Raw genomic sequence first — 26,781 nt, 5'->3', positions numbered from 1 at the left:
GCTCACTTGTTAGAGGGTTAACTTCACAGAATGTATACGTCTCAGTGTAGTAAAGACCGGACCAGTGTAGAAAGTGGAGTAAAAACCGGCTGTCATCAAACAGTTGGCAACAATAAGCTGCAGACTTTTGAGACATTTTGAGTTTTCAAACTCACTGTGAGTGCAAACAAAGAACCGCACATGAAAAAATATTATTGACTTCTAGCTTTTGACTCCCTGTTTGTACCATCACCTACGCTGCTGACTGAAACTATCTGGAAGAAGATAAAAAAAAACTAATTATTTTGAGGTGGGAAAAAACAACCCCAAAACAATCATAATTAAAGTTTTGTTGTTTTTACAGAAAAAATATACATTCAAACTCAAATATAACAAATGATATAGTGTATATACAGTGTTTATAGATTCACTGACAAATAACTTTAATTAACATCAATTCATATGATTTTAATACGCCAGGATATTGAACATCTCTTGCAATCAGACTAAATGACAACATTGATGCACACAATGACATTTGTGCATTTTTACTTTCAGGTTATTTATAGACCAAGTCTGTTTCACGCTGCAGCTTTCTTTTTATAAGGTCTAAAATCTGGGTCTGAAGCATCCAGTATTCACGGCTGATGAAGAACCACATTCTTTACCTCGGTACATGTCCTTCAAAGACATATGTCTTGTTGTCCCAGTCGTCAGGATCGGGAGAGTAGACCTTTCCAAGCACCGTTGTTGGCATGCGGCCTAATGACAAACAACACATCCGTTTATTAGTTGACAGTTTTGATGGCCATTACCTCTGTGCAGATACAGAAACTGTCTGTATGTCACTGATGCATTTAAGCTAACTTAATTTGGTCGTTGCCGATCTGTATGTCTATCTCTGTTAGTGTGTTTGTGCACGTTCTGAGGCATATTTCAAATTTAATCATTTTCCTTCAGCAGAATGAAGGCAGCAGATGAGACAGACTGATCCAGTGAAGATGTGAAATAAAGACGAGACATGAAATTTAGCATAAACTACAAGCAACTTTGTAAAGAACAAATTCATTTCTTTAAGATTCGCTATTCACAGACACACACGACTATTTGACAGTTCACAAACTGTGTGCTTTGTGTTTTGGTGCTCATTGTTTTAATTTAGCAGTATCTTTATCATTTATTGTGCGTCTTATCTATTTACGAATAATTGTTGAAGGGAACTCAGTGATGTTTATAAGGTATAATTCTGATCAAAATAATTTGAATGCATATTTCAGTTTTTGTGGATACACAGAAGCAGATCTTCCTTCTTTCTCACCTCGATGACTATTGATGAAAATTTTCTTCTCCCCTGCCCCATGTGCGTGATCATTTTGGTCACCGATGGTCACTGTGAGGGTGCTCGTCACCGTTTTGGCTGGCCGGCCACTGTCACTCATAATAACAGGGATGAGGAACTCTTTCTGCCTCTCGCGGTCAAACATTCTCAGTGCTGTAAGCGTCGCAGTGCCGTTTAGGTTGTCCTGAAGGTAGAAGTCATTGCTGTATCGATAATCGGAGGGGATGGTGAAGTGAAAAGGCGGACCATTCTCGGGAGAATCTCGGTCCATGGCCCGGAGGAGGGTCGATGTTTGGTTCAACCTTACTACCTAAACAGGGAGGGAGAGAATGATGCACTGTGCCATGCCCAGGTTGAATTTTTATTTCCACCCATGCCATCACTGAAGAACAATTCCTTAGCTGGAGTTACTTATTTTTACAGATGGATTGTGTTAACATCGCTGAGCGTCATGCTGAGCACAGATCAAATCAAACCTACCTGCGGTCCAGCCACATTCTCAAATACAACTGGAGAGTATGCTGCCTCAAACTCTGGCCCATTATCGTTCACATCCAACAGAGACAACTGGACCGTGGCGCTGCCTGCTAGTGGTGGGATGCCGTGATCGGTTGCTATGACAACCAAGTGATGCTGTGGTATCTTCTCCCGATCGAGAGACTTGGCCACAGAGAGCACCCCGGACTGGTCGATGGTAAACAGACCCTCAGGATCTGAGTCCTCCAAAAGGCTGTAGGTGATTTCACGGTTCTGGCCTGAATCTGAGTCACTGGCCACCAACCGTGCCACGCTGGTTTCCACGGCGATGTCCTCAGGTAATGGGGCGAGAGAGAGGAAGTGTGGAATGAAGACAGGAGCATGGTCATTGTAGTCCTCCACCTCCACCACACAGTGCAGGAAGCTGGAAAAGTCCAGGTCTTCAACCTGAATGGGGATCCACATTCAGTCTCACATGCGGCACAAAAACAGTAAGATTTCAAGATTTCACAGTAAAGCTGGTCTGTAGCTTCCAAGGCACCCAGGTACCATATTTGGATTGGAATAAATTGCAATTTCTGTCCAAAGAGAAGTTAAATACAACTTACCAAAGCATCAGCACACGAGCCATATTTATGTTGTGCTTATATGTGTATAGCTGATTTGCAATATAACTATTCAAGTTACTTTAACTGAGGTCCAACACTTTGTGATGGATTGACTTTATAGAACTTTCCTTGTCTTCTTTATCTCTTTTCCTCTTAGCTCTCTTTATCTTCACTTTTGGCTGAATGGTTGACAGGCTGCTTTCAGGGTTTTATGGGCTATGAAAAAAATCAACTAACTGAAATCATCGTTGTCTACTAAACCTCCATTTCATTTTTTGAACACTTCAACAGCAGCCATCACAGCATCATTCATCCTCTGGCGACTGTCAGTCTTTAGTTTTCTACATCCTCTTCACACGTGCTTCATTCTTAATGGTAAGGTTTTTTTGACAGAAATTAAATTTAAGATATGAGAAGAATTGATTGGCCAGCCTCCATGTACCTTCAGTGTGAGGTTGAACCTGTGCTCACTGTGTCGCTCATAGTCCAGACGTTTCTTAAGCCTCAGGGTTCCACGCTGTTCCTGCTTGTGACTGACCATGTAGAACTTCTGCTCTTGGTCTCCAGACAAGACGCTGAAGGTGAGCTGGGCATTTTCTCCCGTATCTCTGTCTTCAGCAGCAAGCTCCAATACCTTAGACCAAGCAGAGCATCATGTCAACAAAGTCTCCTGTACCTCTTTTTAAGAGGGGAGGGGATGTTAGCCTCTTCAATTTTAATACTTTAATTGAAATCTCCATTTGTTGGCACAGTAGCGGAGTTTGAAACAAGTTTTATTAGGAGAATATTGCACCCCAGATTTAACTAAATTCTGTAATCATTCTATAAACTGGACAAATATGACAAATGATTAGTTACATGGTGAATATTCATTTCTATTTAGCTTCTATAGACTGGTCTATGGTGTTCGACCACTCTTGGCTCTAAAATCTCCTAAAAACAACAAAGCATTGAGATAGTCAAAAATTAAACTTCAGATGATAGTTTGAGGTCAGATTATTGATTTCATATATAATACAGTCACAGTCTGACTGAAACTGGACCATTTTCAAAAACTAAAAAAATCTAGGTCACTGCAGCTTGAGAAGGCTTCTATTCCACATATACATACACTATGTTTTATTACAAGACTGCAGGGTCAAAAGGGAATGAGGGTTGCACAGTTGGGCTCCCATGCTATGGTGAAAAAGTGAGAAGCAAACTTACTCTAACCAAGGCATCATCATCACGATTTTCATAATGCAGGTTGTTTTAGACAAATGATTAATAGTTTTTAATTTCATTTAAATAAATAAATTCAGTCAGAGTTAGGAAATTATTTTTCTTCCACGGTATATTCTACGGCAATATTGGAAAGAAAAAAGCTCAAATAAAATATAATTGGCAACAGTGAGTTATATGTGCTGGTGATAGCACACAAATGTTTCTTTAATTTTTGGAAAACAGACATATTCAGCCAATTCACATTCCCATGTGTGTGGATGCTTTTGAGTTAGCTCTCAGTTCTTAATTCTTTAAACTCTGAATCATGAAATATAGGGAATCTAAGAAACCCCACAATGACATTAGAGAAAGGTGAAAAACTGCTTTCTATAGAACAAACGTATCAATCAGTGCCTGATCATTAATGAGGCCCCCATTCACCTCTGCATTGGGCTCTGCATTCTCAGAGATCCGAGCCAGGCAGGAGTGATCAATGAACCTGGGAGCGTGGTCGTTCACATCTTTGATCTGAATGGTAGCGGTTCCGGTGCCTGTCATCCCTCCCCCGTCTCTGGCCTCCACGACCAGGAGGTAGGACTCAACCTGCTCTCTGTCCAGCCCTCCCATGGCGACAGTGATTGTCCCTGTGGTGGGGTTAATAGTGAACATTTCTGAGAAAGTCGGCACTCCTTCGAGATCGATAGTAGTGGCATCCAGGCTACCCACGATCCTGTAAGAGAGCACGGCGTTCTGCCCCACGGCTGAGTCATCTAGATCGGTGGCTGTCATCTCCATCACGGACGTCCCCACTACAGAGTTCTCTGCCACATCACCGTGGCAGCTGGGGGCGCAGGTAAAGACAGGGGCGTTGTCATTGATATCCCACACATTGATGATGACGTCTGTGAAGCCTGTCAGACCTTCGCCACCTTCGTCTGTAGCCAGGACGACAAAACGCCACACCGCACGCTCCTCACGGTCCAAGGTCCTCTGGGCATAGATCTTGCCAGTGACCTCATCAATTATAAACTCACTCTCTGCACCCTGGCCGTGGAGGGAGTAACGTAAGGCCTCCTGGTCGGCATCCTTATCTGGGTCAGAGGCTGTTACCTACAACATCAAAGACACAGAGAGACAGAGACGGCGCATCAACACAAAGTTTTGCTTTTTAATTATTGAAATGCTGCTCTCTTTGCAATACACTGTAACTCCAAATATTTCCCAACTCCTCTGTGCAGTTCTGAACTCTTCAACAGGTAACTCTGGCAAATATCCAACCTCCATCTCCACCTAAATCCACACCTCCTCTGCTCCTCTTCTTCTGTCTGTTCTTTCATATCAGTAATTACACCCTGGGCAGGCCAAAGATGTTTCAATTTAGCCCAGTAATTGCAGTTTGATGTAGAGCCAAAATTAACTGTACTTCCTTTAAGGGTAGGAAATGTGCTCTGATATATGTAGAAAGGAAAGAGAGACTTACCATGAATAACTTTCAGACCAAACTGTACTTAGTCTAATATAATTGGGAAAGGCTGTGGAAATATTGTGTGTTATTAAGCTCAAACTGAGCTAAACTAGACGTACACAAGTGTGACTACTTCACACAAGTTTAAATGTCCGCTCTATTCACCAGAATTATAATTCAAACAGCACAAAGCTTCAAGGTTAAAGCCCAAGTGATCTGGCAATGGACCAAATAAATAAGGGACAGTAACTGAGATCAGTTTTCAAAAATGAAATTTAAACAGAAGAACAAGAAAAACTCAAATACTGAAGAATTCATTCCATTCTATTTAATTTAGCAGCATATAACCTGTAATTACATAACACATACATTTGGAATCATGTAGGTACAACAGACTCAGACTTGAGACACAAACTGTGCCTCAATTCTAATAGACTGTGTATTTGTATGGTTGTAACCTTGGCCATTATTTCTTTCAATGGGACTTTCAATGGTTAAATAAAGAAAATAATCATCAACCTTGTCATCAATTCTGGCTAAAACTAATTATATATATTATATATACTGTAATGAATTACTGTATGCAGACATATCATTATGCTTATATTGGCTCTAAGAGTCTTGGGTTGACTTTCCTGACTCACTTTAACAAAACGCTTGCAAAAGAGCCAAAAGGGCCAGCAATAAAATGCAGATTGCATTTTATTGCTGGATGATATTCATAAAGATTGAGGCTTAAACTGATGTATCACACAATCAGTCAGTGTCCTCATTCATGCACACTGACCCTCCATATTTTTAACATGGAAGTGCAGTGTTTGCTTTTAACACAAATAAAAGTAGCTGAAGATTGCAAAAAGAAAAACTTTCACACGCTCCATTATCCAGCTGAGTGAATGGGGCGTACCTGGAGCACAAACACCGGTGATCCATCCAGCTCCTCTGTTACACTGCCGTAGTACTCGTTGACAGTGAACACCGGAGCCTCATCGTTCTTGTTAACCACATTTACCGTCACTGTTGTGTAATCTTCCCACTTCCCATCTGAAGCCAGGACATGAAGTTTGTACCTGAGTGGAAGTTTCAGCATTGTCAGAGGCATTCAAAACATTAAACGACGGTTCAGATGCTTTGTAAAAACACTTAAACTACCTGAGGTATGATTCAAAGTGTCAGAAGTGAAGTTTAAAGCTGTAGCATATATTTTGCCAAACAAAGGGGGGGACACAACTTAAAAAAAAAAAAAGGGATGAAAGGATTGTTTCCTGGAGTGTGTTCCTACCTTTTGTTCTGTTCATAGTCCAGAGTCTGAGCAATAAAGATAGTGCCCACTTCTGGTTCTACATCAAACACCCCTCCTGTGTTCCCTGAAGTGATCTGGTAGCGCAGCTTAGCATTTCCACCTGCAAATCAGTACAGGACGGGGGTTGAATGAGGAATGACAGTGTGTACAAATGAACCTCAGGTATGTAACAGTGCAGACAAGGACTGAAGTGACTCCTTTTGGGATCTACGCTAAAAAAAAAAAAAAGAAGAAATAAGAAGTACGCGTGAATTATCATTTGGAAGTGCCCTTTCAGTTCCTGTGCCATGTGTACCTGCCAATCCACCAGTTCACACAGTGTCAGGTTGTTTTAGCTGGCAGACTTGTAACAGAGCTCTTTAATTAACGTCTGACTTGACAAAAGTAATTACTGTAGCCACAGAAATAGAGCAGCGTCTTAATGACTGGGCATTTATGAGCAGGTAACTGATATTTCAGAGCCATGAGCAGGAATTACCTGTATCTCAGGTTTAAAAAAAAAAAACCTCACAAGTGCTTTTCAGATTGATAATGTTGCTTAAATAGAACAGAAGAATGACATTGTGACGAAGGCTGAAATTATTTGCAGTGAAACCTTTGTGATCTGCTAATTAGTTACACTTTACACTTTAGTTTGATACTGCTGTTCGCATGAAAACAAGAACCCACAATGACACACCTTACACACAGACACACATCTTGGTTGGACACACGTTATGTACAATCTATTCCCTATTCCCTAATTCTCCCTCTTTCATAGCAGTCCTAAGAATTTAAGAGAATATTATTCATTTGCATGAGAAAAAAAGTAAAAGAATGAGGGATTCAAATGTATCAAGAATGCTCAGTCCAAATGTCAGTGTTTCTTACTACTGAGGCAGATTTTGAACAAAATTGTTGCAATTTTTGCTTTTTTTTTTTTTTTTTCCATCAAAAGCTGATGATAATGGGGTTTAAGTAGATTTTAAGTGTATTCAAAGCCAGAACACTTCAGCAAACCATTGAAACTCCAGTTAAGATTTATCTTCAGAAAGATAGAAAGAAATGGCTTTTTCTAATGTTAGGAAAGTGCAACCACTCGGATCCTGGGAGGAGTCAGCACATGGAATTAGTGTTTAGGATTTCACGTTGGGTTCCTTCAGGGTCCCGTGATCTTCAGCTTGTGACCGTTTCATTTATAGCATATAAGTATATATTATAAATGCATAACCTTAACTTTGTATAGTTTTAATTTGAAGGGAACAGCACAGAGCTATCATTTGAATTGGAGATGAATAATGCCAGTCTTTCATAAACATGCCATTTCTAGGTTGTGTCAAAAAGTCTCGAAGAAGCCATATTATGCAGCCAAGAATAGAAGCCATAGAAGTGATTATGTTCAACCATTTCTCATTGCAGATTCAAGCGCCACAGCGAAGGTGAAGCTATTACCAGAGGAAAGCTGACAGAATTCAGTTCAGTTGTTTATATAGATTTTTTGCGTGTGGGGAAGGGCTGACCTCAATAAGGCTCTTTAACTAAACACATGGTATACTCTCTCTCCAAAGTCTGTAAATTATCAAGAATGTTAAAGCACAATATAAATATAGTCAGCTTTCACTGAATAATGAATACTCCATTGTTCAACGCAATCTATAATCATGTTGCTGTGAACTCCCGCCTCCCTTGTTTCCAAAGTTCTCTCTGCCTACCTCAACTAATAATCCATTTTTATGCTCTGCAAAGCGTTTTTAATAAAGTCCATTAGATCCTGATCAACAAAATGTTCCCCCTCAATGTAATTACTGTTAAAGCCACAGCCCGCATCTCAACCACCAGTGGATCCACCACCACCCCTCATGTTATTATAAAAGAGAAAAGAGAAACCTCTGAAGACGAGATGAGATCCACAGCTTATTAGCAAGATGAAAGTGAGGGAAGGAGAGGAAAAATTGCCCTAATCCTGATATTTTTTTCCCGTTTGTCTATTGGCATTTAAAATGAGACATTAGGGGGTTATAAGCTATTGCATTTCATTTTTTGCCTTGCTCTCATTCACTTTTGTTTTGTCTCAGTTACTAAAGTATTTAGAAAACTGCTGAAATTCAAAGGACGAAAGAAACTGAACAGGGAATAAAACAATAGTTAAAATCCACAAACAAGCTGAGAGAAAATTAATGTTGCTTCCCCCAAGCGGGCCAATTTCCGAACTCTTTTCATCTCCCTAGGTACTACACTTTACAGAAACTGGAGTGTACAGACAAGAGAACAGGGGAGGAAAGACCCACATACACACACAAACTGGCAGACATCACTTCCAGCAAGGACACCAACCATTTTATGCACTTTACAGTTTGGAAAAAGATCTTTTGTACTTGCTCCAACTATAATCGCACTCACCAGCCTGTAATAGATGCTAACTGCCTCTGGCCATGTATTCAAATGTAAAACCCTTTCACCACAATACAATGTGTACATAACAACCCAGCTGAATGTGAACTGTGTGTCATAATTGAACTTCACATTCAGATAAGTATGTGGATTAACGAGAAGACACTGATGCTCTAGTGTTGACATTTTTGTCAAATAGTGACAGTGCTTTTAAAGTGTTCACCTCCTTGATGTTTTTCCTTTTCATAACATTTTTAAATGGAATCATGGTCAATGTTAGAATCTTTCTACAAGAATTTACAAAAATATGTTTTATGTCAAAGGAAAAAATAATATGTAATATGGATTAATGACAAATAAACCCTTTTAAACTAACTGAACCAATTCAACAGAGGTCCAGTGGAGTGGTGCTCGTTATCTCTCAGCTAGTGAACATGGTGAATGTCTTTTAAGTGATCGTGTAGCTTAAAGACATGTGATGGGAGGATACAGTCACTGCTTAATAAGTATTCCTGTCTACAATTACACCATGAAGACTAAAGAACACACCAAGTAACTCAGAGAAAAGGTTTTTTATATGTACCAGTCGGGGATGGATACAAAACTTCATCCATCATTAAGAAATGAATGGAGTATGGTGTGTGTAAGCCTCACAAACTGTCTATACTGCAATGAGAGAAACTGCACCCAACAACTGTTGCCTGGGTTCTTCACCAGCCAAAGCTTTATGGGAGAGTAGCAAAGAAAAGGCCACTGTTGAGGAAAGATTATATGAAATATTGGTTAGAGTTCACCCAAACCCACATGACCCACAAGGTCAACTGGAAGAAGACTGAACTCTGCGCATGTCCACAGACATACCATCTCCACTGTAAAGCATGGACATGGAAGCATCAGGCTGTGGGGACGTTCTTGGCAACAGGCCCTGGAGGGCTTGTAAAGGTTGAGGGTAAAATTGTGGAGGACTAATTCAGTCTGCATGGGGAGTACGACTTGGCTTCAGATTTATTTTCCAGCAAATCAACGACTGGTTGAAAATTTCAGCATCCAGATGTGCAAGCCTGATTGAAACCTATCTAAAATGGATGACTGTACCCAAAGGTGATTTGATTAAAGGCCAAATTGAAAGTAGTGAATACTCACACAATCACTTATTTTGCATAATATATTTATAACTATCCATATGTAAGATCATACCATGTTATCTCAAGTGACATCTGGAGAGTTAGCTTGAAGGAGGGCCTTAAAAAAAAAAAAAAAATCACTATGAAGGAGCAGCACGGTTTAAAGTGGACATACTCAGGCTGTGTGGCAGGACTACATATTTTGATACAATTACCAGATAAAACTGGATATTTCTGTGGCTTCTGCTCTCTATAAAAACATTAGCTACAAAACATAGATCAACGCAGGGTCTCAATGCTGACTTAAACCTTCCCCATATCTAATTACCATCAGAGACAAAGAAAGATTGTATTAAAGTCTATGTGACTATGTTTCACTTGATTTACATTTTCCTAATGAGTTTATAGTCTCAGTCTGTAGTTTCAAGTCCTCAACACAAGGTGATGTTCCTTTTTCTAAATGATGGTCTCATTTAGAGGAAAATGGACCAAAAAGTATGTGCCGGACACAGTGCCCTGACTGACAATCAGGAAAAGAGTGCAGACCTGGTCAGTTCTAGCCCAACCTCCTCTTCAGCTCCACCCCTTCTTCCACTTATGGAAAAGAAAAGAAAAGGAAAAAATAAAAAAAACAACAAAATTGAAGGCTTAAAAGTTCACAAACCACTTGGTCAAGTCACGGTGTGTTGACACTTACTCAAAAGTGTTCAGAGCCACCATCCCAGCTGAAAGAATTGGGATATTTATTAAGGTGGGGCTTGTTAGTGGCGTATAATCAACAGCGTGATGAAACATACGATAATATACAGAGGACATGTGCTGAGACAATTTTAGTTTTTATTTTTTGTATTCCAAATCAGGCCTTTCAAATCTTTGGTTTCAGTCCAGCCAATGATACGTCTGCAGAAAGTGGTCTCAGATTTGGCACTCAAAGCAGCCTGCAACTACATCATCTAATTAGGTTTCTAATGGTTTATACTCAGACATTACATGGACGAGAAATGAGCAGTAAATTTATACTGCTCGTTATCCTGTATATGCTAACAATATTAGATGTAATATATACACAGTACAGGCAGCAACATCCAAAAATTACTTGTGCTTCTCTTCCTCCACCAACTTAATCCACAAGAAAGAAAATCAAATGCACACATTACTGCTTTCACACATTACTGCTTTCACCATCACTCCACAGTTGGTGGCAATAGCCTCTCCTCATTTGCCGACACACCTTTGTAAGCAAGTATGCGACTTCCTGTGATCTTATGTGCATATGTGTAGACGTTGAGGTTTATTTATCACAGTGCAATGTGATGCGCACAGCAGGACTCTGCACTCTGCAATAATAAATACTGGATAACACGGATATTTTATGTCTTCTCCTCTCAGTAGCTCTCCCCCTTTTTCTTTATCTTTACATACACAAAGCCAGCCTCAATCTCCCTCTCCTCAGTACTTTGAATTACTTACCTTCAGGGGTACAGGTGTGTGTGTGTGTGTGTGTGTGTGAGAGAGAGAGTATGACACAAACACTGAGGCCATGGTCACATTGTGGTTCAAGAACTATCATGAGCTCCTATCAGTGCTGAGTGTCAATACTTAATTATATTAACCAGAGGCAGTGTGTGGTGAGCTGAAATGTAAAGTTTCTCCTTCCAGGGTCATTTGGACAAATTCTGCAGAGATAATGAGCCCTTTATAAGACAGAATATTGACGGGCTCTGACTCTCAAACACACATCTTACCAAACATCTTGTGAGCATATTTCATTTTTGAATAAAAACACTGGCAACAGTAAATGCCTGATCTCCCTGCCCAATCTCTGCCTGGGTGGAATTTATAAGGTTTGGATGATAATGACAGCTCAAGGTGTTGGTACCCCTTTTTAATTCCATGCTAACATTCGCATTTGGGACAATTTTCACAAGTAAAACGCAATAGGTGTATAACAAGCCCCTAATGTGCCCTTTGATCAAAACTTAATGTACAAAGTAGCAACTACAAATCAAATTAGTAGCACTTACAGTTGTGTATTTTATTTTCTTTATTATTTTTTCTTTTTTTTTTTAGAACAAATAAGTATCTTAGGGATTTTTCATATAAATCGCTGCTGCAGATTCACCACTTAAACTGCATTTGTTTTCAGAATTTTAGATCTGCTTTGGTACTAAAGAGCCTGCAAAAGAGTGAGTGGCTGAAACACTGACTCATAAAAGCCAATCACCACAAGCCACACAAAGAAAGCTTAGAGGTCCTGCAAGCTATTGAAAGCCTATCTGTCTTCTTCTACCACATGCACACACACACATTTCTCCTCCTTCCATCAAGTAATAAACTAAGAAATTGAACTGATAGAGTATATACAACCGGGTATATTTCCCCAACCTATTTTAGTTGCGTTGTCTCGACACACTGGTGATTTGAAACAAATCTCAAAATATTGCAACAATGGAAAATTCATGATATGTATTTCAAAATTAATTTGACGTACAGAATGCATGTATGTGACTTTAACAGCCACTGCGGAGAGGAAAAAAAAGCTAGAAATTGAAAGATGTCCAGACAGCAAGATGCAGAAGAGAGAATTTGAGGACAGGAGAGACAACTCTCATCATGAGCCATGTCAAAGTCATGACACAGGGCAGGACCTGACTTTAAGAGACATTTGATGCTCCTGTCATGAAAGAGTTTGTTTCTTTTGGTCCTTGTTTTTCTTGCTGGTGTAGCACAGCTGAATCGCATAATGAGATGGTTTTTAGAGGGAGGTGGCAGTTAGGCGTTTGGCTCTTTTTGCCTGTAATCTATAAAAGTCACCACCCATTGCTGCACCCAACTGGGAAATTAGCGCCACCGGCTGTTTACTGCAACGAGCTTTCATTACATTTGAATAGAAAGGCACTTAGTGCTGGGAAAGCTATACCATTTCAAATATGTTGTGGAATACTTAGAAAGACAAGTGTTGGAGCTACCGCACTGCCATTTCAGGGTCTACTAATAAAGACACTGTTGTGGACTTGAACCCCCTGATTGCATAACAATGATTTTTTGCACCAAATCCTTTTTTAGGACCTTAGGCCAACACAAGGGTGACCAATCACTCACTAACTCATTGCTATCTGGGGTGGCAACACTGAACAGTAGCTTAGTAGTGCTGAAAAACTTAAAATTCAAACATGTTTCTCTTAGATGTCGGTGCTAACAAGATGAATGTTTTACATTAGTAACATCAACTGTAATGAGTGCATTTATCCACAATATGAAAGTGGTTATACATAAGTGTATTTGAACTTGTTATGGTTTCTCCCCACTGGATCCAAAAAGAAAATGTGACGGACAAATTACTTTGTTTTCTAATTTCACAATTGGCTTTCACAATAGTCAATTTCTTGTGTTTCCTCATCTCAAACATGAGTCATAGCTCTGTTCTGGTGGCAAAATGAACAGCGTTCAGACTCTCTTATGTGTCCACTATTTCATTTGGTTTGAATACAATGTGGATAGCTACCAAAGCCTTTTTTTGACCATAAGAGTAACCATAACAGCGCAGGCCTTATAACAATGTAATGTATAAGGTGATGAAAGATGGAGAGGCTCGTCATCCCTCAAAGTAACAATGGTCTTGTCTTTGCTGTCATGAGCTGACATTTACCTTGGGCTATGACAGCTAAGTGTCTTGCCGTGCTTCACCGTAGGCCTATACTGTTGCTCTAGACTTTTAGGACACCTAAATTTTTCAAGTTACATGATGTAATACAATCTGATTTTTTAATCAAAGAAGAGAAAAAAAAAAAAGTCATATTTGATAATTTTTAAGAAATCATTGCATCCTCTTGTTGAACCATAGTTTTTTGAATCACCCAAATCGTGCCTTCTGTCTTACAATTGAAATAAAATATTTAATTGTTGAGTATGTTTCATCTTTGTTGCAGAGACTGCTACAAATGTGGTATACTTGTACTTTGTTTTGATTTCATCTTCTATCCAGACCAGCTCTGTATGGTTTAAGTCTGGAGACATTGTTCCCCGTCCATCTTGTCTGGTTCTATTTTTCCGATGTTTTGGGTCATTATTTTGCTGGTGGATGAATCCCTGACCTCCCTTTTTCTGGCAGCAAAATATAGTGCAACTTACAACTTACTTAGTACAACTGCAGAAATTGCTTTATTTAAAGGCTTCATTTACTCTGGAAAGTGTGTGTTAAACAGTTTCTTCATCCCTATTTTAAGGATTAAATTTTATCAGATGTTTTAGTTTATGGTAGTTTTTTTTTTGTTGTTTTTTTACTCAGGCAGATCACCACTTGCCTCACCCACTTGTTCAATTAAAGGTAATTCAACTAATTGACCTTGAACTAATTAAATTTCAATAAAATGCATGCTCTAAAGCTTTTGTCCACGACTATAAATCTTTGGAGCAGGTCTCTTAATTAAGACTTTGCTGAAGTGATAGTTCAGGTAATTTGGCATGAAGTTATATGAGGTACTTCTGTTCTCAGTGTTTTACCTGTAGCAAATTTGAGAGCACTCCAAATTTGGAAAATCAGCCTAATAACCTCAATCAATACCTAAAGATGCCCTGGGAAAGTCAACCAGTTAAACTGATTCTGAATAGAAAAAAGCCAGGATTATCAATTTTATTTGGGTTGTTCCTACTTAAATAGCAACAATAAGTGTCAACTTCAGTTTTTCACTCATTATACTGCTCTTCTTTTAATGCTGCATCCATGTGGAAACATGTAACAACCTGGTAACATTATCACAGCTTAAACATTTAATGGAAAACACCATGGCCATGTCTCACCATTTGAAGGACTCCCAGGTGCAGTGTGTGACTCCATCGATGCAACATCTTTATCGTAAGAAGATGACTAATAGTTATTTCAAATGTCCAAATGTGTTCAAGTGTTCCAATGTGTGCCTTCACACTGGAACACGAGAGCTTCTTTCTTTGCCCATTGCAAGTTTCATTTATTTATTTTTTAATGGCTTGTCTGCTGTGTCTGTTTAAAACTCACATACTGCTTCATTTTTCATTACTTCATAACATGTTTTGTAGTGCAAAACAGCTATTCCTTCAAAATACAAGGGGGTCTGACACAAGCAGAGAAGCGAAAATTGAAAATTTCTCAAGTGAGGGAAAGTAGAAGAACTTAAGTGCCTGAGTAAATGTGTTTCCTCTACATGCATGTACTCATTCATACCACCTACCTTCATCCCCATCATTGGCACTGACAGTCAGAATGGCAAAGCCTATATCAGCGTCCTCATCCACATCAACTTCATAGGATGTCTCTGCAAATGCAGGCTTGTTATCATTGACGTCACTGATGAAAACGCGAACATATGCTGTATCTGGGGGAAACAAAAAAAAATGGGTGAGAAAGAGAAAGGAAGGGAAAGAAGTCAGTTGTTGACAGCATGAGGTGGTTATTATTGTGTCAATGTAAACATGAGTATCTGTCTATCTCTGTTAAAGCAACAATTTAGTTGTATATATACATATAAGAAAATAAACACTTCTTTACACATGCACAGCAAAAACATTTTTTTTTTCCCTTCCATCCATAGATCTATCAGTGTTAGGCTTGATAGGTTGCGCAACACAACATATTACACTGAGCATAATTTACAGTACACGTTTCAAGATGAGATAAATTATTTAAACCAGGGTGGAAGAGCTTGTATGCAGTTCATAGCACAGATAGCAAATTAATGCAGCCCTTGAAGCTAAAACAAAACAAGTTGCAGAAGCCGGTGCTCAGACGTGTAGGAGGGGAGATGGAGAAAAAGGTGTGGAGGGATGGAGGGATAAAAAAAAAAAAAATGGATAAGCAGATGTAACAGCAACATCCCCCATCCTCCTTCACAATCATGTTTTTACATGTCTGGAAGCATGTATGTGTAAAAAACTGTCACCCCAAACCCACCATAACACACTTGTAAGTATCAGGACAGATTGATTTCTGCCTGTGAAAGCAGTGTTTATAAAGGTTATTTCTGTGGCCACATATTACATCTCTAGTCTGCAACATCTCTTGCTGTTTGGCACTTGTGTATGTGTGCATACAGAATTAACCTTGACAGTTATCAAAGCTTTGACTGATACTTTCTTAGTAATGCAGCATAACTCAAAAATGAAACTGTATATTGAGGCATACAATTAAAGTCATCACACAACCCAACACATATCAATCAATCTATTTATTTATAGAGCACATTTCATGCAAGGCATGCTTTATGGTTAAAATGGTTAAATGACTTAATGGTTAAAACAATTATGATACAAAAACAGTACAAACAACAAAGAAGTGCTAAGCTTTTATGATTTAAAACAAGATAAAAACAAAACAAAATTAAAACAGTATCAAATACCTTTATTTCTACATACATGCTCAGGGACACACACACGCACAATTTAATGAAATGCAGTTTGGAAGAGAAAAGTTTTTAACTTGTTTTTGAACATAGCCACTGATGTAGCCTGTTTTACTGTTTGGGGCAGGTCTTTCTAGATGAAAACTCAATGTGTGCAATGCCAAAAGAGCTGAGAGAGTTGACAGCCCTGCTCATTTTATCCTGAAACTGTCTCTAGGAGTGGTTTATTAAGGGAAATTTCATTCAGCCATAGAAAATTTTCAACTAAGACAAATCCGACATGGTCAGATTTTTTTTTTATGCCTTGCTATTGTGTCAGAAAATTTTCAGTGTAGCCCTGCTTGCATTTCACACACTGTCTTTCAGAGTTAATGAAGTGTGGTTGTCCTCAAACCAGTGAAGGTAACACTCCCTTAACGGTTGTGATAGGCAGTCACTGAGCCATAGTACGAAAGGTAAGAGAACTCTGAGAAGCAGCTGTGTGAAACGTACCATTTATTCTACTTTTCCACTGTCAGCAGTGATAGGAATAATAATACTTAAAAAACAGCAATAATAAAGGCGTAATTTTTTTCAGTAATGGGTGATCTAACCAATTACTGATGATTATTGGCTAAGGTAAAGTAAAATTTCATGGCAAGCCAATCGGGGCAGAGATGGGCAGCTGTTCATATGAACACACACACAAACAAACAAAATCACATGCAGCAATGGCAAATGGATAAAAATTGAAAGGCAGCATTGACAAATGGAATGTCCAGATGTGGCAATGTGTCTGTTAATAATTTATTGTATTAGGTGTCTATTTCAAACCTTTAAATATATAAAGAACTATTAATTTTGAATAAACTGTTGAATTCAACATACTGATTGCCAGAATAGTCCATTGTCAAGTGTCTAAAAATACACACAAGTGAGCAAAATGAGCCAGTCCCTTGACAGCTGGAACTTTACTTCACACAGAAGAAACCAACCTTATTATGACATTGTCATTTTAGTAATGTAGAATTCAGATAAACAAGCTCAAACTAATCTATATAACCAATTAAAAGCCTTAGACCAATTATGGTGACTCTCAGCTGAGGCAAAGATATCATCTATACTTTTGGCTTTGTTAAATACGCCTTTAGGTTACATGTGCTGAGCCTGAGAAGCATGGGGCCATAGAGATTAGCACCTCCACAGTAACAGTGTCACAGGTTTGGTTCCCGGCCTGGGGCCTTTCTGTGCAGAGTTTGCATGTTCTCCCCGTACCCGTGTGGGTTTCCTCCCACCGTCCACAGGCATCATGTTTGGGTTAATTGGTGATCCTAAATTGTCCGTATGTCTGAGTGTGTGTGTGAGTGGTTGTTGGTCTCTGTCTGTCTCTGTGTGTTGGCCCTGTGATGGACTGGTGACCTGTCCAGGGTGTACCCTTCCTTCGCCCAGTGTGAGCTGTGATTGGGTACAGCAACCCCTGCTACCCGGAAACGGATAAGCGTTAGAAGATGAGCTGAGAGCCCACTCAGTTCCAAGCATAAAGGAAAACAGTTTGAAAGCTTTAATTTTGATCTTAATTTCTGTCTTTGAGATCAGGGCTTTGACAACAGATGCTAAACATTTTTTTCCCAAACAAAAAGGGAAGCTGAAAGGAAGGGGGGAAAAAGCAGCTGCTGATTTACAAAGTGTCAGTGGATAACTCAGATTTATATCATTCTAAAATAGATTTTTAACCATCTTCTAAAAGAAAAGCATCCCTATTGTTTTTCAGAACTCTCACATAAATCAGATTATTATTTCATTTGTTAGTTTGTTTTGTTTGTTTCCTTCAGCCTGATTCAAGACGGGAGTTTTCGGGGTATCAGTCTTCTATCAGTCAAAGTTTAGCAGATTGCTGAGTAAAACATGCTCATACCATACTGAAATGATCTCCCTGAAGAAATCGCAGCAGAGATTTACAATAACTGGTTGTGTGAGTGTGTGTGTTTGTGATTATTTTGATGGGTGCATCTGTGGATAAGTATCTGTTTATTTTCCTGTCACCCCTCCTCCTTCATACCACATCATTTAATATTCATAGCAGAGAAATAAATTAATAAATGGAATAACTCCCCCAGCTTTACTGAAGTCTCTCAATCTCTGTTCTGCTTAATATTTAACTTCTGTTTACGTTGCTGTGTGAGGCAAACCTAGAGACGATCTGTTAATAATCCATGATCATATTTATTAAAAATATATCCTGGTCTGTAGTGCTGTTTCTTCAACACCTCTCTCCATCCACCCATCTGTCTCAGCAGCTGCTAGTTGTTTCATGTCTCTATCTTACCATTGGAGCATGTATGTATTTCATCTGGCAGCAAATGAGAGAGAAATGGAGAGACTGAGAGAGAAAGATGGCCTTTGGTCCTTTAGTCGGGAGAAATGAGCAGATGTGGGAAAGAGACAGTAAGAGGAAAACAGAGAATATTGCTGCCTTCAATAAACATTTGGAGCCTTAAATGAAGCCTACAGAGCAGCTGTCTGCAACTCTCTCTCCCTTTGTGCTTTTTCTCTTTTTCTTGCCATAATTTTTTACGGCATCCGAATTCACATTTGCATAATTTCTGCAATGACATCAATCTATTTGCATTTTTACATGAAAGCTGACGATTCCTTAACTGCTGTAATGAGCTTATGTCCAAAATTAAAGGTTTTACCACAGATCCTATCTCCTACAGAAAACACAGAGCTATGGGGAGTGGTGTAATAGATTTTGTAATTTTCTATTTGAAATTTAGAAGAATCCCTTCCTCAGGTGCAGCTGCATTAATAGCACCTACATTTTATTCATTTTATTTATAAACACACCTACTTTTAGTCAGCGGGTTTAACTAGACAGGAAAAATTCTGTAACTTAAGCCACTGCAGCATTGTTTGATTCATTCATCTTCTACCGCTTATCCGTTTCCAGGTCATGGGGGTTGCTGGAGCCAATCCCAGCTCACTCTGGGTGAGGGTGGGGCACACCCTGGACAGGTCGCTAATCCATTGCAGGGCCAACACACAGAGACAGACAGAGATCACCAACCACTCACACTCACACTCAGTCCTATGGACAATTTAGAGCAGGGGCCACCCACTCTGGTCCTGTAGAGGTACTGCTTAGAGTCACCAATTATCCCATACATTATGTCTTTGGACAGTGGGAGGAAACCGGAGCACCTGGAGGAAACCCACACAAGCTACTGTAGATGCAAACTCCACATAGGAAGGCCCCAGGCTGAACCCGCAACCTTCCTCCTGTGGGGCAACAGCGCTAACCACTATGCCACCGTGCTACACCAGCATTAAAAGATACCTTATATGAAGTATGTGGTTTAGGGGGTTTTTCGCAAGAGGTGCAAAAAATAACAAAAACCAAAAATTTATATATATATATATATATAGAGCCAGGAAATGAAAAGTTACAATCATTTGCTCCCTGTTTGCTCATTGACTTTTGATGTGGGGGGTGTTAAAGGACATCAAGTTTCCAATATGTCTCTTCATCAAAGTCCATGACATTTCAGTGGCGAGGCGAGAAACCAAACGAGCTCACAGCAAAGGGCTGGCTGACAGCCTGAAGTGATCCAAACTGCCTCAGGAAACGGCATTAGCACAAGACTGGGCTGAGGGGAGCCTCATGACATGGATGTCAATGACTGAGCTGCGGAACACCAGGCGAAGGTCACTGTGTGCAATGCCAAGCCTTAGTTGGACAGGTGTAAAGCAGACCTGTGACTGGACTCTGGAGCACTGGGATGTCTAGTTTGGAGTAATGAATCACACCTCACTAATCGGGCCACTCATGGGAAAACATGACCTGCCTGAATGCAAAGTTCCAAACATTGGTTTGGTTAAGCCTTTTAGCTCCAGTTAAGAGAAAAGTTTAAAGATATTCTTGATCTAGTTTGATTTCTTTTCCTATTTGTTCTGGTTAGACAGTGACAGCCTGTCATGGAAAGCAGTGTTTGCCCAGTTAAAGCTTGAAATAGTCATTGATTAGAACTAGACCCAAGTGGAAAGAAATATCTTTTCTTAAGTCTCATTTCAGATGAAATGTTGGCATTCATGATACGATATACAGACCACACCGGCTTCACTATTGGATGCGTTACCTATAGTTTCTGGCTTTTTTTGTGGGTTGTGACCATTGATAAAGGGTTTGTTGAGTTGAGAGAAGAGCAGCAGATTTTGGATGCTTATGCAACATAATCCTGAGCGCTTTGATCATCTTTGTGTCTGTATATAGTTGGCTAGTCCTATTTTTATCTTATTTATTCTCAATTCTGTTCCTTTTTTTATTTAATCTGTTAACATACATTCACCCCGTAGTTATAAATTTCCTCCATGGAGGATAAATAAGGATGCGTCTTATCTTATCTCATCTATTCCTGATGTGTGATTGTTAAGTCGTCCATCATGAAAAACTCAGTTATGATCTTGCATGCATTACATGCATGTGGAAACTCAGCCTGCAGTGTATTTCCTTCTCATCATTGAGAGACTGCAGCAGCAATAAGCAAGCAATTTACACTCTGACTTAACATTAATGGCATAGACTCTGAAGCAGAGTGAGACTTTGATGGTGCAGCTGTGGCCAAGGCGGCTATGTATGTGAACTTCACAGCTATTTGTCAGTAAGTAAATGGCAGCTCCTCAAGTCCCAAGGTCCTTACAGCATCTCCCCCCATGTGTGTCCCGTCTTACAATATTCAGGCTAGAATGCATTGGAGGGAGTGATTGTAAATATTCAATAATTTAAAGAATGGATGACTTCATTTGTGTTTTGTTTTGGGTGGTTATTTCTATAAAAGGCACCTGATTTATTATAATCATATTTTAGTTCAGTCTAATGATTTCAGTGCTATTGAAACATGTATATGTATATTGAAAGCAGCCTCATGTATCAAAATTTTTCCCAGATTTTATGTTGAAGGAAACTGACACCACTTTCCATCCTCACAAACCTTCTTGTGGCTGAATGAGAATAATTTTCTCACACCTTCAAAAATTCAGGTACATTTTAGCCTAAATAGTTGGAATTGAACAGTTATTTATATTTCACAATAAATATATATATATGTATGTATATAAGAATACCTCTGTGCACTGCAGCTTTTCTTTATCTTTATCTGTCAGGTTTAATACAGTTAGCTAAGGAATTCTGCCTCTTCTTGTCTTCTTGACAGCTTTTACAAGTCTCAATAGACACGCGACACAAGCACCTCAGCAGTCAGAACTGAACTGTCAGCTGAATTGAAGGATCTGTGTAGTGTCAGTCTTACCTGAGTTGGGCTGCCCATGTTTGCCAGGCCGTGCAGACTCCCAGCCATCCACAGACTGCACCTCCAGAAGGTAGGAGCTTTTGGTCTCGCGGTCAAACACAGTCTGGGTGTAGATGAATCCAAGCTCAGGCTCAATACGGAAGTACTGGTGGTCCCCACTGCGATCCTCCAGGAGGGAGTAGGATATCTGGTGGATGGGGCCCGGGTTGGATTAGACACAATCATACTGAAGGTCAAGTACAGAACATTTGAGTAATTACTGGAAATTTGCATATTTACTACTTGACTGGTTTCACCTTGCCATTGAGACCGAGGTCTAGGTCATTGGCCGAGACCTGGAAAACCAGCGTTCCCGATTCTGCCCCCTCCGTGACCGAGGCCTCATAGATGGAGGAAGTAAAAAACGGGACATTATCATTTACATCTGGAGAGGGAAGAGGAGAGAAAGCGAGAGAGTGGGTATTCTGAAAATTCATTTTTGCATTATCTGATTGATTCATCAGAGATGATTGATGGGCTCCTTGCAAAGCCTGAATTGCCTGTAGCACAGGGTAGTTACATCCATCTGGATTGTTTATTACAGAGTAATTTTTGGCGCTGAAGTTATCAATTACAATAATAGATTGTGACAAGTGATATCATAAGTAGCAATTTTTATTTTAGCTTTGTCCTGTTATTTTGCTTAACTTTTTTCTTTTGGATTAAGAGTGGTTAGACAGTATATAGGAGCAAACATACATTTTTAAAACAGACAGCTTTCAACACAGGTTCTAGTACAAGCCAGTTGCTGCTTTGATATTCATCACTGGCCAAACCATAGAATTTATTTTTCAGATTTTATTCCAACATCTGAGCCATACTGGACTGTGGTGTCCACGTGGGCCACAGTTTGTATATTAATCATTTCATTCTGAAACAGTATGTATCATCTCATTTCAAAAAGCAAAAATCTAGATTTCTAATAGAATCCAGCAGCAAAAGCAGACCTTTCGAATGACCTGAATGTCAGCCCCTCTGAAACTACTTTGTTGAAAAAATGCATGCAAGTCCTTTAATTAGCCTGCTAATTCTTCTTTACCTGTTGCTGACCCCCGCATCAGCTCTGTTTAATCAATTTACCTTCATTTAATTAAATGAATGACTTGATATTGAGCCTCAAATCCATCTGCCCTCATCTAATCTAAATGTTCTGCCACCAAAAATACTTCTGTCTTCTGCCCACTGTCCTCTGATCACTGGTAATGAGACTGTCTGTTCTGGTTCAGTCCCTGACTATTTCTTGCTTCCCTGCAACTAAGAGATGTTGCTAAAATTATATTAAACACTGCCTGGAGCTAAAACTATCCAAATCCTAGATTATTTCACTTTTTTGTTCATGTGTCTAAATGATTATGCAAAAGTCTTTCAGTATTTGGACCAGAATGCACCGGGAGGGTTCAGGGCAATGCCAACAGCACACTGCACATTTCATCCAGGCCTTGCTGCACTGTATGTCACATTTTACATTTGAATGTAATGCCCTTCAACATTTGGATCATTTGTGTATTTCTCATCTCCCTATAATAACCTGATCTTCTGTGACCAAACTTTTCTGTTGCGCTGATATTGCTACAAAGGCTAAAATAAACACCTTTGTGCATCTGAATGTGATTAACTGATGTAGGCAGTGTTTTCTTCAAATTCTACTTTGCAGTCTTAACTAAATCAGTGGAACGCTACAAGAAAACAACCGACAATTTCTATCAATGCTGTTTTCTATTGGTGCTTAAATCCTCCCAGCACCGTCTCTTGATATTGCACCTTTATCTGTGTATCCAAGGCTGCAGCTGCTGGACTAAGGCAGCGAATCTATATATCATATAATGCTGAGCAACATGATGGGCAACATGATAAGAGTGTGCTAACCTATTGACTCATGTGACTCCACATATTTACCGTAGCCCTGACAACTGACATGTCAATGCCATTTTTGCTGTTGCGGTTTTAGATAAGTTCTTTTAGGCTTCAAGACAAAGGTCAGAGCAGGTAGCAGCAACAAGGGCTGAGTAGCCTGAATAGCAAGATTTTAACATAGTTGAATGAAAGCCAAAATGCCTCACTGAAATGATGTGAATAAAGCAACACATGAAATCTGATGCTGCTCCATGTGCCTTTTTTAACTTGCCTTTATTCTCTATTCTAAAGGCAAGGAAATATCTTAAGCTATGAATTAAAAATAGGGATTTAAAACCATTGCAGACCTCCATCCCTCCCTCAGCTGCATTGCCTCTGAAAGAGTCAAAGAGCTTTCTTATTTAGATGGATAAGGGAAAGGAGGGGTGAACAAGAGGAGGAGACAGGGGAGTTGGGAGAGGGACAGAGAGCAGTGAGAAGGCAGAGGGTCTGTGTGAATTAATTATTTTTCCCTGGATTAAGACCAATTCAATTGCATGGGGTAAGTGCGTGTGTGTGTATGTAAGGAGCCGATTAAAGTTGGGGGAACTGTGGGGCATGTGGGGTAATGTGCATGTGAGTTATTTTGAAGCACAAGGTCAGGGGCTGGCAACATGTTAAGCAGTGACAATTGCAACGTAAGCCGGGGGGCTGAGCACAGACTGGTGACACTAGTACTCATGGTCACAAGGGCCATACAATATTGGTGGACAAAATACAGAGTGATACAAAACTGAGAAAGACTGAGAGAAGAAGAAAAACAACTCTGCTGCTCTGAGCCTGTGAGGACATGGACTCATAGGCTCATCAAACGCACAACAGCTGGAGTGCTCTGCAAATAATTTGGATCTGTGTGGCTTTAGAATCCAAGCCTTAAAAGCATCAAATGGAAAATTACAACGCAATCAGTCTTTGAGAGTGTCACCATATGTCTGACCCTTGTCTTCTTTCCAATAGTTCTACGCAGCCTGGGTTGTCAAACTTATGTGTGTTATACAAGCAGTTTAGAGACAATTAATATTGTGACAAGGTCTGTGGGTACAACATTTTTTAGTCTATGTGATAATAGTAAAAACTGATACGCATATCAGAAACATTTTCAGGGTCGGCACTTATGTAATATATGGGCTGAGACTTTAACTGGCTCTGAGGCCGCTCCAGCTTTTCAATGAGCAGAGTGCTTGATGCCACTTTTGACTGTTGGTGAGGTTGTCCCTTTCATGTTATAAATACTCTAAAAGTCCATTACAGCCCATCTTGCAAATTAATCACGCTGACTCAATTTCGCTCATCCATTAGTTTGTACCCCAAAATCAAAAGCCGGAGAGTCAAACATTCAATTTGTCTCCCATTCTCTTAAAGCGACAGTTGATGTTTGGCTGGCTCTGTGAGGATCTATAGTCAGTGTTTCACCTGTGCTCCCGCTTTGAAAATTCACCAAAATAAAAAGTGTTTCAGCCTCTTTCAGAAAATACTGGCCAACTGAAGGAAATATCTGATGAAGTGTTCTTTTTATTTGGAATATTTTCAGCACTTTATCCTACTGTTAAACAAGTTGTGGCTTCAACTTTTTTTTCTGTTCTGCCGACTCCATCCACAGGAGTACCAATCCATATCTGCTCCAGGTGACTATGTGATCCCACACAACATTACTCATTTGGCAGACACTTTCATCCAAAATAACTCACAAGGGAGAGACGTCACTACAACTTCAGTGTAGTAGAAGGCCTTGGTCAAGTGGTACATTGATTTAATAAGTGCAGGGTATCATATAAAAAGTACAGTGCATAATGAGGGCTAGTTTCAAGAGCTTCCTGAAGACAGAGAGGCGTCACTAATCTGACAGGATTCAGGAATCTGTTGAGAGCAGTGTGTAGATGGTTGGGTGGATCTGTTGATGCTGGAGCACATTCGCTGAAGGAACACAGTGGCCAAAGAAGACCAAAGGGCTCATAGGGAATGACTGATACCAAAAATAAGCGTTCTTTCAGAAAGCAGCAACAGTGACTTGATGAAACCCCAGAGCAAATACCCCAAATGATCTCTCTGATTTTAGTGACTTTACTGTAAAATCAAAAAACTGCTGATGATCTGAGAATGGGTACTGGAAAAACAAATCTAAATTAGAAGACAGCCCACCTGTGACATTGACATAGACCATGGTGAAGGCTGCTAGTGGTACAGCAGCAACGTTCTGAGCTCGAACTCGCAGCATGAAGTTCCTGGTGGTCTCGTAGTCCAGCGGTTCTGCGACTAGGATGGAGGCTGACCCGTCCTCTCGGTTGGGGGTCAGATAGAAGCGAACTGGCATGTTGGTCTCTGGAACCATGCCGTCCTCCAAATTGTAAGTCACCCTTGGGTCCCCAAGCGGGGATGTGGCTTTGATGGTCTGTTTAAAAACAGAGTAGAGGAGAGTGTTTAACAGTGAAGGTGAAGCATTTCACTGTGATGGGATAATGGCTTTATTTACACTTGCATTTGGGAATTTTTTTGTGATGGTCTGGTACTGCTGCCAGTAAAAAATAAAGCATGATCCCCATCGCTCATAACATGTAGCTGTTAAATGTTCTCTTTTGGAATAAATTTTGCCATGATCACTTTGTTGATTGAGTGGTCCTAAAAACTGTTTGCATTTTCAAATTGAGAAATTCTCTAATTATTATTCCTGAAAGGTGGAAAAACAGTGAAGGCAGCTGCTGCTGAGCTTCAATGGAAGTGTACAGTGTAACTGGTGATAAATTATCTGCTTAAATGAGAAAAAGTGCTTTATAGCTACTAATAATGGAGTCCAAAGTCTTGACTAAAGGCAATAAGTCTCATGCTGTTAGACTGAACAACATCCCACTAAAATCCTGTGGGATCAAATGGGCTCTCTGCTCTTAATCATACATTCTTCCTCAACTAATTAAGGAAAGGCTACCCAAAGCCAATGCCACACACACACCCCAATTAAAATCAAATATGTCAACTCGGACAAGATGTGGCTTTCCTACGGGTGACCTAGCTGTATCCATTCAACCTGCAGAGCAAGGCATCTACAGTAATGAGACACCCTATTAGTCATGCAGAACAGACAAACATGGCTGACGACTGTATGCGCTGATCTAAGCCATAAAACCCTCAAATTTCCACTGTGGAACTATTACGACCCGCTGAGAGTCACTGCATCTCTGAATAGCAGTCAAACCAACGCTGATCTGCTATCTCCATTAATACATTGTACTGCAGGGACCTAAGCTTCTGTCTTCCTCACTGCTGTTATCAGCGTCTCTCACAAGGACAATTAAACGCATGCATATATTTCTTGATAAAGAGCTCTCTT

At 39.8% G+C, this 26,781-nt stretch overlaps 1 protein-coding gene across 1 annotated transcript in view; it reads right to left on the bottom strand.

The window, feature by feature from the left end:
- Positions 1–26,781, bottom strand: part of LOC115041216 (neural-cadherin) — a 277,317-nt gene that overhangs the window by 116,545 nt on the left and 133,991 nt on the right. Inside the window, exons 13-23 of the mRNA XM_029498542.1 lie at positions 25,599–25,848; positions 21,824–21,951; positions 21,528–21,714; positions 15,076–15,219; positions 6,354–6,474; positions 5,979–6,141; positions 4,048–4,716; positions 2,846–3,037; positions 1,799–2,242; positions 1,298–1,628; positions 648–741 (exon numbers count right to left, since the gene is read on the bottom strand). Of these exons, the coding sequence (XP_029354402.1) occupies positions 648–741; positions 1,298–1,628; positions 1,799–2,242; positions 2,846–3,037; positions 4,048–4,716; positions 5,979–6,141; positions 6,354–6,474; positions 15,076–15,219; positions 21,528–21,714; positions 21,824–21,951; positions 25,599–25,848 (2,723 nt within the window). The remainder of the gene's footprint in view (positions 1–647; positions 742–1,297; positions 1,629–1,798; positions 2,243–2,845; positions 3,038–4,047; positions 4,717–5,978; positions 6,142–6,353; positions 6,475–15,075; positions 15,220–21,527; positions 21,715–21,823; positions 21,952–25,598; positions 25,849–26,781) is intronic.

Source organism: Echeneis naucrates, chromosome 3 (genome assembly GCF_900963305.1).
Source record: "Echeneis naucrates chromosome 3, fEcheNa1.1, whole genome shotgun sequence".
In the NCBI taxonomy this organism is placed as follows: Eukaryota; Metazoa; Chordata; class Actinopteri; order Carangiformes; family Echeneidae; genus Echeneis; species Echeneis naucrates.
Note: the sequence above shows the minus strand (reverse complement) of the source record. Positions and strands in the feature narration are given on the sequence as shown.